The 15,647-nt window shown below is 38.0% G+C and overlaps 1 protein-coding gene across 1 annotated transcript in view; it reads right to left on the bottom strand.

The window, feature by feature from the left end:
* Positions 1–1,551: 1,551 nt before the first annotated feature.
* The window catches only part of LOC134528883 (homeobox protein DBX1-like), a 104,300-nt gene continuing 90,204 nt past the window's right edge, over positions 1,552–15,647 (bottom strand). Inside the window, exon 4 of the mRNA XM_063362549.1 lies at positions 1,552–1,568. Coding sequence (XP_063218619.1) covers positions 1,552–1,568 — 17 coding nt within the window. The remainder of the gene's footprint in view (positions 1,569–15,647) is intronic.

Raw genomic sequence — 15,647 nt, forward strand, 5'->3', positions numbered from 1 at the left:
AAAAGCAGCTTCTATGATCAAACTCAACTGACTAGAGTCACATATTCTTCACCGTTTGTTATGCACCACCTTTGACGTCATCACGCACTGGAGTCCACATCAACGTGCGCAGGTGCCTTCTTTCTACACTCATTGTGGCATGGGTTGTCTGCGGTGTACGGCGTAATTAACACAAGTGAGGTGTTTATAACTGAAACTTATGCATCGAGCGGTGGTTTTAAAATCACTCCAAACATGAAATGTTAGAGCCGCGCCAAACTGATTCGAATTTTTAGCTGATTTCCAATCAAATTTCTCCTATTCACTTTTAACATAACATTTTAAATTTTATTCAGTAGAATTTACTGTGAATGCTTCTGGACATAAACTGATGAAGTCAACAGTAAGAAAAATCTTCTTTTGTAAACGTGTGTGTTTATTTTGTTTAGAATGAAAATACAACTCGAAAGTTGAAAAACGTAGTAATAAAGCGTAGTTTCTATAAATATCCGGTTATTTTAAATTACGAAGAACTCTTCGTTCATTTGAGTTCAATATTTTGTTCAAAATCCGTGAGTAAATATACTGTAATTTTTAACAGTGTAGAAGGCCGGAGATTCAAACAGAACCATTATCGCATTTTCGTTTGAATAAATTGAATGTTTTGTGGCACTTTCACCATTTGCAGTTCACAGTAAGAGAGTCCCCAATTACTGGTCGCCTAAGTTCTACCGTAAACCACGCGTCAAGGCATGACGACTAAGGAATTGGCTGAGGGAATAAATGGTTCTTATCGATGCACGCCGGCATTTAGTGCGAGAGATAACGGGTTCCAGTCCCGGGTAAGGCATGGCTGTGAAATTGTATCCTCTAAATTGGCTACCCATATGACAAAGTCAATGAAACTCTCAAAAAAAAAAATGTCAAACTGTCCATGTTTGGCTCGTTGCTGACGAAAATCTACCAACAAGCCGAGAATATTTCACAGAATTGAGATACAATAAAGGTGGTTACACCACTAGCATCTCACCGAGTTGATCCGTGTTTGATTTTCGGCAAGTCAAAGCCCGGAATGTTTTCGCAAGCGAAATTGGCAATAACGTCTCTATTTGAATCTGAGGATTTCTACAGTTTATTACAGTGGTTGAGCTTCCCTGATTGGTCAGTGATTTCCTCTGATGTCGCAGTGCATTCACAGTGAATTCCGCTGATGCATGTTCTAATTATGAAACTGTAAAATTAACAGCGATTCGGAGAAATTTTACTGAGTAATTTTCAAAACATTATCTCTAATCAGTTTAACTCAGACATAACACACACATATTCAAAGTGTCCTAGTAAACATCTGGTCTTTAGAATCAGTTTCAGTTATCACACACACACATCGCCGTGAGCCGGTGGAAGTGTTCTCGGGGTACTCCCGTTCTCCGAAACCGATGCATTCCGTCACTTCTGATTTCGCATTACTTCACACCTCGCCGTCTAGGATGACGTTTACACCTTTATCCATTTGATCACTCACTATAGACCCTGGCCAACAGTCAATATCCCTCCCATCATTTAAAAATGAAATCAGGGCAGGAAGCTCCCTGCACAAAAGCGCATACAGATTATAATATTAATTCAGCGTGAATTGACTGCTTAGATCGAATTTGCGAACAATAAACTACTTGTATAACTTCACTCCTTAAAAGCACCATAAATTTGTATACAGATATATCCAGTTTGATGCTGATATGGTGGTAAAATCAGTGTCAAGTGCTGACTTGAGATTAAAGATAAAAGATAACCAGTTATGTAGGGCGAAGCTGCTTTCGTGATAGTTAAGTATTTCATAGTAACTTCTACTTCCATGTAATATACTTGATGGTTTGTTTTTCGTTTCCAGCAATAATGCTTTAATTTGTTATTTTTTTAACCTTTCAAGTTTCCGTCCTGGCACTGTGTGAGACAGTGGACTCGCCTTCCAGTTAACAAGTCCTTTGTAACATACCACAATTCTCTGGCGGCCCTGTCACCAGTGGTGTAGTTTCAAATTTTACAGTGCCGGAGCTCTTTGTATTTAAGACTCTTTGGTTCACACATCCTGCTAATAAATGCGGGGGGTCCGGGGGTTCTCCCCCGGGAAATTTTGAATTTCCAGGTGCTAATTGAAGCTATATTAGCAATTTTACTGGCAGAAATAACAAAAAAGATTTTGTTAACATAAACTTATATGGAGGTATTAATTTAACAAATATTGGCGAGGTTCATGACTATTAATTTCACTTTTTGGAAACAACAACCCTTACATGTTTTTAAATACATAGACCCAAAAAGGACACAATTGGTACATTAAGAGACATTGTCATACATTATATTACAATACTGTAACCTTGCTACATGGCATTGTACAAAATGTCTGCAATTCAAGTTAAGTATTCAACACTGTTTACAATAAATCAGCAAAAACATTTTTTTCAGTATCTTGGTGTTGCCCTTTTGCTACGCGGGTTCTCGTATCATCTGCTGAACGGTGCGATCTCAGCCACATTGAAATGTATGGCTCAGGGTTCCAGTCTTTGAGGGAGGGTCCATGCAGTTTGATGAACATTAGTGATGATACATGTGGTATTAAAAGTCTGTTTCTGGTAGAAGATACAATGATGTTCATCAAACTGAACCCCCTTTCGCACTCAGCTGAACTACACACAATAAGTTTTGTGCAGTTCATTATCACATTTAGTTCTCTGGGAATACAGCGACTATTGTCAAGATAATCCCGGTAAACATTTTTTATCTTGGCTGAATTAAGTTGTAATCGTGTACAAAGATTGTGTATATCCTCTTCGGCATACCCTACAGGCAAATAGGCTGGCCATTGATCACAGTCAATAACTTTTATTTGATTCAACAGAATTTCATATTGAACGTTCTTTGTAACAGTCTCGGATGACGCTGACGTTGACTCATGGCTAGACATGGTTGTAAACAGCCTCTTTTTCAGGTTATTTGCTACACTAGACAATAGTTGTTGCTGGTTAATGGGTGCCATTTTCTTGTTATCGTTTAATGGTATGGAACAAAACTGTCCTAACTTGATCGCAATTTGGGCCTCTAAAATTCGAGTGCCAGGCTTCTCTTTGAGATATTCAATGAAGCGAATGCATCGCTTAATTAGTTTGTCTGCATAGACAAGAGAAGCATTTCTATTTTGTAGATTCTCAGAAAGAACGGCTAGTTCTGCTAAAATGTCATACATTATGGCCAAATCATGTAAAAACTGCTTCGATGAAAATCGTTTGAATAAGCCATTGTACATGCTTCTTTCAGTGGAAGATTTACTCATATCTACTTTGGCTTTTGAAAAATGGCTGAATAAAGAGCTGTATCCAAACCATACCGCTGAAACTGTTGATTGATTGGGAACCTACTGTACAAAGTATATAATTTGTCCATAAATATGTGAAAATGATTCACACTTGCTACTTCATCAACAGAATCGGCTAATGCTAACTCAAGTCGGTGATTCATACAATGCCAAATTATAATATTTGGATACTGGGATAGAAATTTCTGAGCTACTCCAGAGTGTTTCCCAAACATTACATTAGCACCGTCACTTGTAAATCCTACCAAATGTTTATTGAGGTATTTACTATTAAACCCGTAATAAACTTTGAAAAATTGTCTCAGACTTTTGATTAGAAAGTTCTACTAGATCTAAAAATAAACAAGAGGGTGGTTGTTCTTTGCTTATTCCACATATCAAATAAACTATTAACACAGATTTGTAACTTAGGCTGGTCGACTCATCAATTATAATTGATATTTTCCCAGACACAGCCTTATTTTGTCTAATAATCCATTCCTTAATTTCTTTTGAAATATGCTCTATAATTTCAACAGCACTATATCGAGACTGTAAACCAACACCAACATTTACCCCATTTAGCTTCTGAAGTTCAATTAAACCGAAATGGTCACTGTAAGGTAGGTCATTTTTCACAATGTAATAAGCTGATCTAAATGTTGCTTTTGTTGAATTATGCTGAGCTTTACTCATAGATTCACAAACATTTTCAATTGATTGTTTGTGAGATGTTTCAACAATTGTCTGTGCTATACGGTGAGCATTATATTGCTTGTGTTCGATTATTTTTTTACGTAGTGATTTAAGCTGATATGATCTGTTAGATCCGTATTAATTAACTGAATATGAACGCCATTCATTAGCAATAGAAATTCGCTCTTTTTTGAATGCGCCTAATTGAGTTACCTCGAAACATACTTTGCAGCCTAACTTACCTTGCCTGCAATCAATCCATGGGAAAGCTTCTTTTTTACTTGACCACATTTCTTCATTACAAACATCTGGCCAGTGTAGCAGTTCCACACTTTCAACACTACTTGCAGTTGCAGCCGCACAAGAACTATCTTCATCTTTCTTTACGAGTTCATTATCGTCTCTAGGCGAGTCATTGAGTTGATTATACTGAACCGAGTTGCCTGAGATACACGTATCAACACCAGTAGTGGAGATATTTGAAGCACCAACACAACTAGTAACAGGGGCGACCCGAGAAAAGAAAGAGGTCAACGTTTTTTGTTTCGGTTTTTGTTCCATTATTACTGTAGATAAATTGCTAATAATGTTCAAATTTCAAAACAACTGTCTTCCTCATGCTGTGTAGGTAGTTCACTGACTAAAAACAATAAATTATTTGCTAGTAACATGGCCATAAAAAACTATAACGCACAGCACTTAACCACAGTCTACAAATACGCGCAAGTTAACGGAATAGAAAACAAAACTGAACCAGGAATGTAGCCAGTGTCGGTGTTGCACAGATGCGGTGTTTTGTTTTGCAGCTGCCTTGTAACTGAATAACACAGAGCTACGTCAACTCATTTCACTGCACAGTGCGCACGCGCATGGTGTGCCTGCAAACCTCCTGCCTCCTCCTTAAAAATATCCTTAAAAATGGAGGGGGAAAAAAGTCACGCACAAAATAAAAAACCGTGGTATCTTTTGCTTGCAGTTTTGTTTTTCTCTTTTAATACCACGACCAGCTGCACGTTGCAAGCGAAGGCTCGGTATATATTGCGGTAAAATAAAAGGGAGTTTTAATTCGATGTTTAAGTGCAACCGCGCACGCACAATGCCAGCTTTACATATTTGTAAGTTACGAATCGTAACACAGCAATCAACAAATCTATAGAGATATTCAGTAAAGAGCACAGTAAATTACGGGACAAGAGATAAAAAAAGGACACGCGCACACATCAACAATCATTTGTTTAGAACGTTTATCGCATATATATATAATTATATATATAATTATTTTCCCCCCACCAAAACAGTGGCGGAGCTTCCGCTCCTGCCTCAAGAGCAGTGGCGGAGCGTCGCTCCGCTCCGCCACCACAACAACCCTGCCTGTCACCTTCAGCCTCCGAGCACAGACGTGCTACGTTAAAATAAAAACTAAAAAAAGCTTTGAATACAATTTGGTTTTTTGGTATAAACTTCCACCCTTCACTTTACGCGATGCCGATGGCGACAGCTGCTGCGATGAGCTCCATTTGAAATAGACGTAGTCGCCGTGTAATGGTTTTTAAGTGTATCTGCAGGGAAAAGAAGGGGTGATGCTACAACGCATTCACACCTCACGCAGTAGTAAGTTTTTTTTGGGGAGAGAGGTAGAGAGGAAACTCCGACACGCCGTCTATGCACGGGCTGATAAGGGGCGTGCCGCACTCTCCCATTGGTAGAGGGCCAACACTTTATTAATGTTATTAGGAAACTCCCACGGCGCTCGCTGGGGGCGCCCCGAAAGAACTTCCTTTCTTCTCTTCAGGCCTCTTATTTCACTCTCTCTTTCTCTCTCTCTCTTTACCCTATCTGCTTCCCTCAACTTGCGGCTCGTGCCAGGTCGAAAACAACCATAGCTGGGCATCCCTCCGCCCGAATAGCGACTATTTATAGAAGCTACTCAAAATATCACAATCCCACTTACAATATGTCCTATGACTGAACAGGATATACAAAAATCACAAATTCCTCCGACCATGAATATTTTTTAAAGTTTTAACCAGCAGTTGAGACTGTCTAAGTACGACACTTAAGTAAGTGGTAAAACTTGGCAATAATTCCGGGTTCGAAATATATATATTTTAATTTTTTAAGAGACGCCAAAACTTTGTCCATGTATTTTTTTCGTAACCACTACGCCTCTATTCATCTAGCAACTGCTCGATCGCCCTACAGCAATAACTTATCTCACGCTGCTCGTGGCTAATGCTTCAAATATAATTTTCTTTCATTCAAGCGGGCCTCTAATTTGTAACTGATTTAGTTAAAAATCAATGTACCTACATTCAGAGCAATTCAAGCTCTAGAGCTGCGATTTGTACCCGAGAACCATACCCGTGAACTCGCTGTGATGAAGCAAATGTAAAAGTTTCTCGGTGCCTGACAGTTTTCCAACCTGTAAGATTTCTAATCAAGTATAGTTGTTTGAATCATTTTCAAACTAGCGCGATACTGTTTTTTTTAAGGCAAACTAATCACTCTAGATGAAAATTTCACCCTTTCTTATTACGTTTGCGAATTATTATTTAAAAAACCTTTCGCTGTCATCGTGTGTATACATATGGCCGTGACTACTTAAATTACAATATTTTTTTGGAGAAAACCACCTAAGGATTTTATCAAACAGATTGCGGAAACTACTTTTTAATATGGCGTTTAGTATTAAAAGCATTAAATTTATTATGTACTACGAAAATATTTTTCAAATAATGAAGTCTATTAAAAATAGACACACATAACCACTAAGAAAGAAATCCTAAAAGGAAATAAATCCATGACTTATGTGGATTTTCCAAGGTATTTTTATCTTACCTTTCATACATATTAAAAAATCTTTTAAAATAACTTTTTTTTCTGCTTGATTTTCTGCATCTCATTCTTTTTAAATTTGTTTTATGATTTGACTTTTTTTGTTTAGATGACAAAACCTAACACTTTGAAATCTATTGGGAAACATTTTCCGCAATAAAGCAGTAACTAGAACAGACTCAAGACAGTCTTTACAGAAAGATTTTATTATTGTAGATTAACAATTGAAATAATTTATGAAACCTTTTCAAAACATCAAAAAATATTCAAATAAAATACCTTATTAATTAAAAAGAATAAGATACTAGGCAATTTGTTTTATATTTACACAATGCAAAACTTATTTGTGAAAATAAATTAACAACACCTGCGCTGTAACTTAACTCTAGTTACATATTCCTTAATAACTCCAAATGTTTCCAATGCATAAAAAATGCAACCAATAATTAAATATTTCTGAACGCCTTATCAGAAATCAAGGAAGACTATGGAGGATTTGAACCACAGAGCATATTCATATTAAATTATTTTTAAGAATATTGTTGTTATAATTTACGGATTAATGTGTGAGAATAAGTAGGTAACTGTTTAATGAAATGAAGTTTAGAATTTAGTTATGCCAACATATTTTCTCATAAGAAATCTAAATTTTTTAATCCTGGCCGAAAAACAAGGCCTTTGAAAATTTCTTGGATTTCACCATACTTCACGAATACCTCTATTCTTAAATGTTTTCCAAGTACATATTTAATTTCTTAGTTCTATAATAGTTCATGAACACTTAAAAATTTGTAAAGTTTTTAATGAAATATTTTCAAGTATTTTTCTATACCGTAATATCAACTTCATCAGCGGATGTAATATATATATATATATAAATATATATATGTGTGTGTGTTGGCGTGTGTGTGTGTATGTGTCCTTTTACATTCACAAAGTTTGAAATAAAAATGCCTTCATGAAAATTACTTGAAATAATGGTATCCTGTTGTTCCAATTTAAGGTAATTTATGACACTATTTTAGTTTGTATCTTATTATATTTAAGTATTTATTTTAGATGTATTAAAGGCAATTTTTATTTGAAGATATTTATAAAGTTTTCTCAAGCCTTTTGACTCGGCATCTTCAGCATCCTGTCGCCAAGCGACATTGTTCTTGGTTGGATTATTTAGTGCTGTTTAGACAGAGCATTTCATGCATCCCGTGCAGAAGCGCATCATGCCACTCTAACACCCTCTCTTCGTCATCCTTCCAGCGCGATGCTTTGCTTGCGCAAAAACCTTCCCTCGTGCCCCGTCCCAAAATCCTTTTCGCAATTTGGCAGCGTCCTGATATGCTCACATTTAGCCTTCCGCGGACTACTTCTTGTGGAGTTTGATTTCTCACCACCCCTCTGGACCGAATACTCCCATGATTTACCTTCCTCGACCTCTCGCACTACTTTCGGCTCACGAGGTTTTCCGCATCCCATGGTTCTCGCCACGACGCCATAGATCACCTCTGTCGTGAACAGACGTAACATTAGTGTTCGTCTGATTTTTTCTTCACGTGCGCTAGTGACGGTTTTCAATACGGCATATAGTCGCTTAACTGTATGCGATAGTTCAAAAATTATTCTTCTCTTTCGAAATTTAATTTATTAAGTTGAATGTGTCGTTTATCATTTTACTTGTGTTATGCCACATCTCGGAGCATGGATGCTCGCGTGCAACATCTTCTCGTCGGCATGTCATGACAACACGAATTCTCTACCCACTTTTGATAGGTTCGACCTACGTTTCTTAACTTCTACTCCCCTTTTTTCTTTTAACGGAACAAAATTGTGTCGGTTTGTGTTCATTTCATTTGATGTTATTTCACTGCATTATTAGTTGTGCAGTGGGTTCAACGTTTCCACGGTTCTACTTCTTCTAATATTTCCACCAATGGCTTCACCGGTTTCCTTCATTTTGTGGGTTTTACCGCAAAATTCGCCTTCAGTCCTGAGTGTGCCTCTTCAATACGCTACTTCCTGCGTTTCTGCTGTGCTCCAATGTTTAAGGGAAGCAACAACATTTATTTATTTTATCAAAAATGCACTGTAAACTTTGGGAATTACAGTTTTAAAATGATAATTGGTAAATCTATGTTATTATAATACGTACATTATGTACAAAGGGCTCTTTTTATATCCACCCACATGATAATTTTGATTAATTACTGTAATATTAAAACCAAGATAAGAGACCAGCAAAATATATAGTACATTGTATACTAATTTGTTGTTTTTTATAGTTTATTTAGTGGACAAAACTGGTTATTATAAAGACTCCGATCGAATTATTATTAATTTAGGTTTCGTAACGGGTCTCTCAACCTCTGTAATATATATAGGTCTACTTATTATAAACTCAGCACCCATCCAAGCCTTTATTAAATTATTTTTCATATCCGAGGGACTGTTACGCTGTAAATAATATTTGTTAATTACATAATTACCCCTTTATTGCTAAAATCCTGTTATTTCAAGCAATCGATAAAATTCAAATTTCACCTCAAAGTTGTATCGCATGTCTTCGTATGTAATTAATTACCTCTCTTACGACGAGACGTAAAACAAAAACCCAAAAAAAATCATAAAACTTTTCCGATCTGTGCTCTTGAGTAAAGTATCATAGTCTTATAAAGACAATGAGAGTTTTAAAAATACTTTACAGGTTTTAAAATAAAGAAACGCTAACCGTTTGTGTTGCAGAGCTACCTGGAAACACAAGTTGCCTTCGTTGGATGAAATGACAACATTTATTTCCACTTGGAAGAATTAATTTGATATTAATTTGTAGTATAAATATAAGTTTATTTTATTGAAAAAAGGTTTATTTAAAAAATATGTACCTATAATACAAATTCCGTCACTTCTTGAATAAGAATAATTGTAAATTTAGTAAAAATAAAATGAACGACGTAAAAAATCTGTTTGGCTGAATTCTTAGCTACGTCGGTGTCGGATAGAGCGAAGACCTTGAGTTGTCACGTGACGGTGTGACAACTGTCACTTTTGAGGTGATGGATCAGAACTTGCTTTCATTCATCGATTTTTTTTTTGTCTAAGCACGGCGGTCTGTTTAATTGGAGCGTGCGGCTGCCTCGGGGCGGGTGGGTGATATACGTAGACACAGATCGCTGCGAGGGAAATAAGGGAGCGAAGGGAGGGCCGGAAAGGGCGAGTCAGCCCTGGCGGTTTTTATTATTCAGCGAGCTGGGCGACTTCTGCTGTTGATAGCTTCAAATGGAGGGGCCGGCCGAGGGTAAGCCAATTTCTGCAATTGATGGGTCGGCCTCGCCCCCGGTGTATTGGTGTAAGGGGGGCGGTGGGGAAGGGGAGGAAGAGGGGTGCTTTCCGAAAGCAGGAACCCGAGGAAGGGAAGCGGAGCGAGACATAGGAGGAACGGCTGCGGGCGAAGCGAGCGAGGGAGTGGGAGGAAAAGTCGGTGGAATGCTGTGTGCAGGGGAAAGAAATTTTAATCTGACCAAGAACAAATTCTCTTGAGTTTTTATTTTTATTTTTATTTGCCAGTGCGAGCCGCAAGGCCTCAGTGCACCTCAGTGCGCATCAAAAAACACACGCTCTCGCACTCCTTAAGAACCCTTCAACTCTCAAGTTCACTTCTCTTATGAAATATGACTGCAAATTATTACACGCAAGCCGGTCGTTTAAGAATCACGTTCTAAGCTATTCGATGTCAACGGGTCTTTGATGTTTTGAAGCATTAGCATACGAAAGATCGGAGGCCTTCTTGATCAGAGAAACTGCACCTCTCTTGAATTTTTGTTAAAGCCATGCCTGTTGGTAATATCTTCCTGGTCATTTTGACATGCCTTGCTACAGCCATTTTCAAGGGAAGCCATTTCAAGGGAATCCAATTTTGGCCATGAACATTTTCAAGGCAGTGTATCACAATTAATGTAACCATGGTTTTCTTCAAGTCAAATCATTACCATTATCATTATGTAATTTAAGCTAGATTTAATTCTAAAATGTATTTATTCACATTCGCTTATAAAATATTTACCTGATCTTGGGTCAGAACAATTTAATTAAAACATTTGTGTCCCACCGACATTCAGCTTATGTAAACCATTATTTAAATTATAATTCGCTAGTAGATTCGTAGATGATGTGGCTGGGAAACCAGTATTTTCCCAAGACAAAAAGGTCCAATAGAAAAATCAAGAAATCAAGGAAGACTGTGGAGGATTTGAACCACAGAGCTTATTTATAAGAAATTATTTTTAATAATAATGTTGTTATAATTTACGGATTCAAAAAAACTTAATAAGATACCGTGCTTAAATATATTCTCACATAATGACTGGCAAATACTGGTTAAAAGCAACAAACTTTTGCCTAACTTATGAAACTTATAGGCTATTTAACCAAAACATTTACTGTGTGAGAATAAGTAACTGTTTAATGAAATGAAGTTCAGAATTAAGTTATACCAACATATTTTCTCATAAGAAATCTAAATTTTTTAATCCTGACCGAAAAACAAGGCCTTTGAAAAGTTCTTGGATTTCACCATACTTCACGAATACCTCTATTCTTAAATGTTTTCCAAGTACATATTTAATTTCTTAGTTCTATAATAGTAAATGAACACTTAAAAATTTGTAAAGTTTTTAATGAAATATTTTCAAGTATTTTTCTAAACCGTAATATCAACTTCATTAGCGGATATAATATATATAAATAAATATATATAGTGTGTGTGTGTGTGTGTGTTGGCGTGTGTGTGTGTATGTGTCCTTTTACATTCACAAAGTTTGAAATAAAAATGCCTTCATGAAAATTACTTGAAATAATGGTATCCTGTTGTGCAAATTTTAGGTAATTTATGACACTTTTTTAGTTTGTATCTTATTATATTTAAGTATTTATTTTAGATGTATTAAAGGAAATTTTTATTTGAAGATATTTATATAGTTTTCTCAAGCCTTTAGACTCGGCATCTTCAGCATCCTGTTGCCAAGCGACATTGTTCTTGGTTGGATTATTTAGTGCTGTTCAGACAGAGCATTTCATGCATCCCGTGCAGAAGCGCATCATGCCACTCTAACACCCTCTCTTCGCCTTCCTTCCAGCGCGATGCTTTGCTTGCGCAAAAACCTTCCCCCGTGCCCCGTCCCTAAATCCTTTTCGCAATAAAAAAGATCACTTCCATAGTTTTAATTGTAATAAAAAAATAAAAAAAATAAATGTGCTGGATTTTTAATATGAAACCAAAATAATGTTAGAATCATTACAAAATAGTTTTGTAATTTATTTCCTGTTTGTTTGTTAGTGATACCACACACAATTGTAAAATTATTTGCCACTGCAGCCATATGCCATAAACCCATATTAGCCATTCCATCTTTGTGTCAGTAGAACTTTCGACAGCTGTCAGCTAGGCGACAACGATTGACGGCTTTGTGTCCTAAAGACATCCTTCTGAAACTTGTTCGACGTCATAAAGATGATACACCCCCTAGTTTGCCGTCATTAGGATATAGAACTGCCTTCATCCCAGCGACATCAGGTGACTGCCTGGTGTCGTAAAGATATCTAGCCAATTCTTGTTCGATGTCATACAGATTTTATACCCCTCCCAGCTTGTTGCCATTAGGATGCTCGACTGATTTCAGTCCGGCAGCAGCCAGTGATGGCCTAATGTCGTTAAGACATTCTGCCATTTCTTTTTAGATGTCATAAAGACGTTATACACATCACATTTGTGTCATTAAGATGTTCGACTGCTCTCAACCCAGCGACAGTTTGTGACGGCCTAATGTCTAAAAACAACCTGCCACTTCTGGTCTGATGTCAGAAAAATGTTATCACCCTCACTGCTTTGTGTCTTTTAGGATGTTTGACTGCTCTCAGCCGAGCGACAGCCTGAGACGATTGATATCGTAAAGACAAGCGGTTTTTATATAATGTCATCAGCCGTTGTACTTCTCCCACCATGGTTTCAATAGGATGTCCAATTGCACTTAGTCAAGCGAAAGCCTGTGATGGCCAAGTAACGTAGAGACAATCTGCCGCTTATTGTTCGATGCCACCGGGTAGTCATTGCGATGTTCGCAGCGACAGCCTGTAATGGCATGGTGTCATAAGGACATCCTACCACTTCTTGTTAAATGTCATAAAGATTTTATACCCCTCCTAGCCGTGTGTCTTTAAAATGTTTGAATAATTTCAGCCCAGTGACAGCCCGTGACAACCTGGAGTCGTAAATATTTCTTGTTGCTTTTTGTTCGATGTCATAAAGAGTTTATACACCTCCCAGTGTAGTATGAGTATGATTTTGGAATGCTCTCTGTTCAGTGACAGCCAGTGATAACCTGGAGTCGTAAATATTTTTTGTTGCTTCTTGTTCAATGTCATAACAACGTTATATCCCTCCCAGTATTGGGTCGTTAGGGTGTTTGAATGTTCTCAACCCAGCGACAGCCAGTGACACCCTGTTGTCGTAAAGATATTATGCCACTTTTTGTTCGATGTAATTATGGCATTATAGATCCCCCTTCCCCAGCTTTATGTCAGCCAGCGCCAGCTAGTAACATATTGTGTCGTAAATATATTCTGCTGCTTTAATGTTTTATGTCAAAAAATCATTATATCCTCCCGACTTGGTGTCATTAGGATGTTCGACTGTTCTCAGCCTGGTGTCGTAAACGAATTCTGCCGTTCCTTGCCCGTTGTCATACAGATGGTCTGCCATTTCCTGCTGGATGTCATTTAACAATGGTCGTACCAAATGTGGCGTTGGTTAAAAGTCTGAAACCACCGACTACATAATGTTTTTGAGCCTGCTAAGCCACTTTTGTCCCAAAGTTCGGATTATGTCGTGCCATACCTGGCCTAGTGGCCTTACAAATAACGTACACCAGGCTCGCTGTAGGAAAGGTTTTGATGGAGATTAAAAACGGACGAAAACTAGCTTCTACTGCGCAGCTTAAGTACCCCCCCTTCTTGGTGACGAAGAGGGGAGTGTAAAGGAAAGAAAACACGTGTACGGTACACACCATACTGAAAACATCATGCGGCTGTTATGTAGTTGGTTCGCCTACTGTAATACTTGATTTACTATCCCTTTCAGAGTGGTTACTTTCGGCACAGCAAAACACGTATCTACAGTATACATTACACTGAAACCAAAATACATTTTCCAGGTTACTTACCTACTGCAGTTCTTCAATGCCCGACAACTCGCTGTCCCTTTCAGAGTGATTTCTGTCATCACTGTAGCTATCAGCTTCACTTGAAGTGTCAGTTTCTTCGCCTAAGTTAATTATCACTTTTTCCACAGCGATATCAATTGCCCCTTCCTGTGTTCTATATCCGTTTTCAATTGTTTGTACGTGTGCACATACTGACTTCCATTTGTCCTGATCTATCTCGGAGAACCGTTGATTGCACAAAGCGATAACACTTTTAATGTTAAAATCAACATTTCGTTGCGCCACCCACTGTTTAACGTCCGCCCAGATGAGTTCGATGGGATTTAAATCAGGGTGGTATGGAGGAAGACGTAAAACTCGGTGAGAGTGCTGTGACATAAGCTCGTCAATAACGTAACTCTTATTTAGTTCTTTGTGTTTTTTTATTATTTCGTACAACTCTGGTATCAACATGTCGGGCCGGAATGAAATACCTTTTTCACGTAGCCATGTCTTCATGTCCTCTTTCTTGGAGTTGGAGTTAGGACACTTTTCACGGAGTTTATTGTGATACGGTGCGTTGTCTATTACCAGAACACTGTTTTCTGGAAGATTAGGTATAAGCTTCTCTAATACCCACTTCTCGTAATTAGTGGCGTTCATTTCATTGTGATAGTCACCCGTAGCTTGCTTTGAACGCCACATTAACAACGCATCCTTGATAAAACCCATTTCGCCACCTGCGTGAACAATTATCACTCGCTCGCCTTTAGATACGGGTTTCAACAGGCCTGCATTGCTTTCGTCAATCCATGATTTTTCTGTACAGTGCGAGCTCAGTAAATACGTCTCGTCCATGTACACTATAGGCCTGCCTTGCTGCCTAGCTTCCTTTATCTCTCTTAGATACGCAATCCGTTTGTATCTTATTTCTTGTCTCTCTGTAAGTACAGAACGATTTGTTCTCGTTTTCTTCCATCTAAATCCCAATTCTCGTACGATTTTTCGTAAGCTTGTTGCTCCTCCCTTAAAACCAATACTCTTTCGTAGTTCTTGTAGTAGTCTTGGGATAGTAGGGGCGATTTTCTGATTTATATAAAAATTGTGAATACTTCGTCGCACAACACACTTATCAAAATCGTCAAGTCCCGTAACATGCTTCGTACGCGTCCTATGCTTGTTTGGTGTTTCGAAACGTGTGCCCTCGCCGACTGCAATACGCTGCATCTCTTTGGTAATCTGGGTAACTACATTTGTAGACACGCCTGTAGCCACAGCAACACGTCTTCGTGCTTCGGCAAAAGGGTTGATAGGCTCTTGAGCCGCTTTTTCATTGTTCATGAACTCAATCACATTCGCAATAACTTCTCGCGTTTGACTATGCAGAACCTTGTGTTTCAGCTTCGAATGTATTGGAGGCATTGTTACGTATATACCTCAAGAGAACGTGCACACAAAATCCGACAATTCTCGCGGTAGCCTACTCTGTTAAATACGTACACAACACAACCACGGAAAGAGGAAGACTGATATATTCACGCACGGTAGTAGTCTACTAGACAGCCGTGCGCTATCGATGGCCTTCGCAGGCACAGCCAATT

The sequence above is a fragment of the Bacillus rossius genome, chromosome 2, assembly GCF_032445375.1.
Source record: "Bacillus rossius redtenbacheri isolate Brsri chromosome 2, Brsri_v3, whole genome shotgun sequence".
Taxonomy (NCBI): domain Eukaryota; kingdom Metazoa; phylum Arthropoda; class Insecta; order Phasmatodea; family Bacillidae; genus Bacillus; species Bacillus rossius.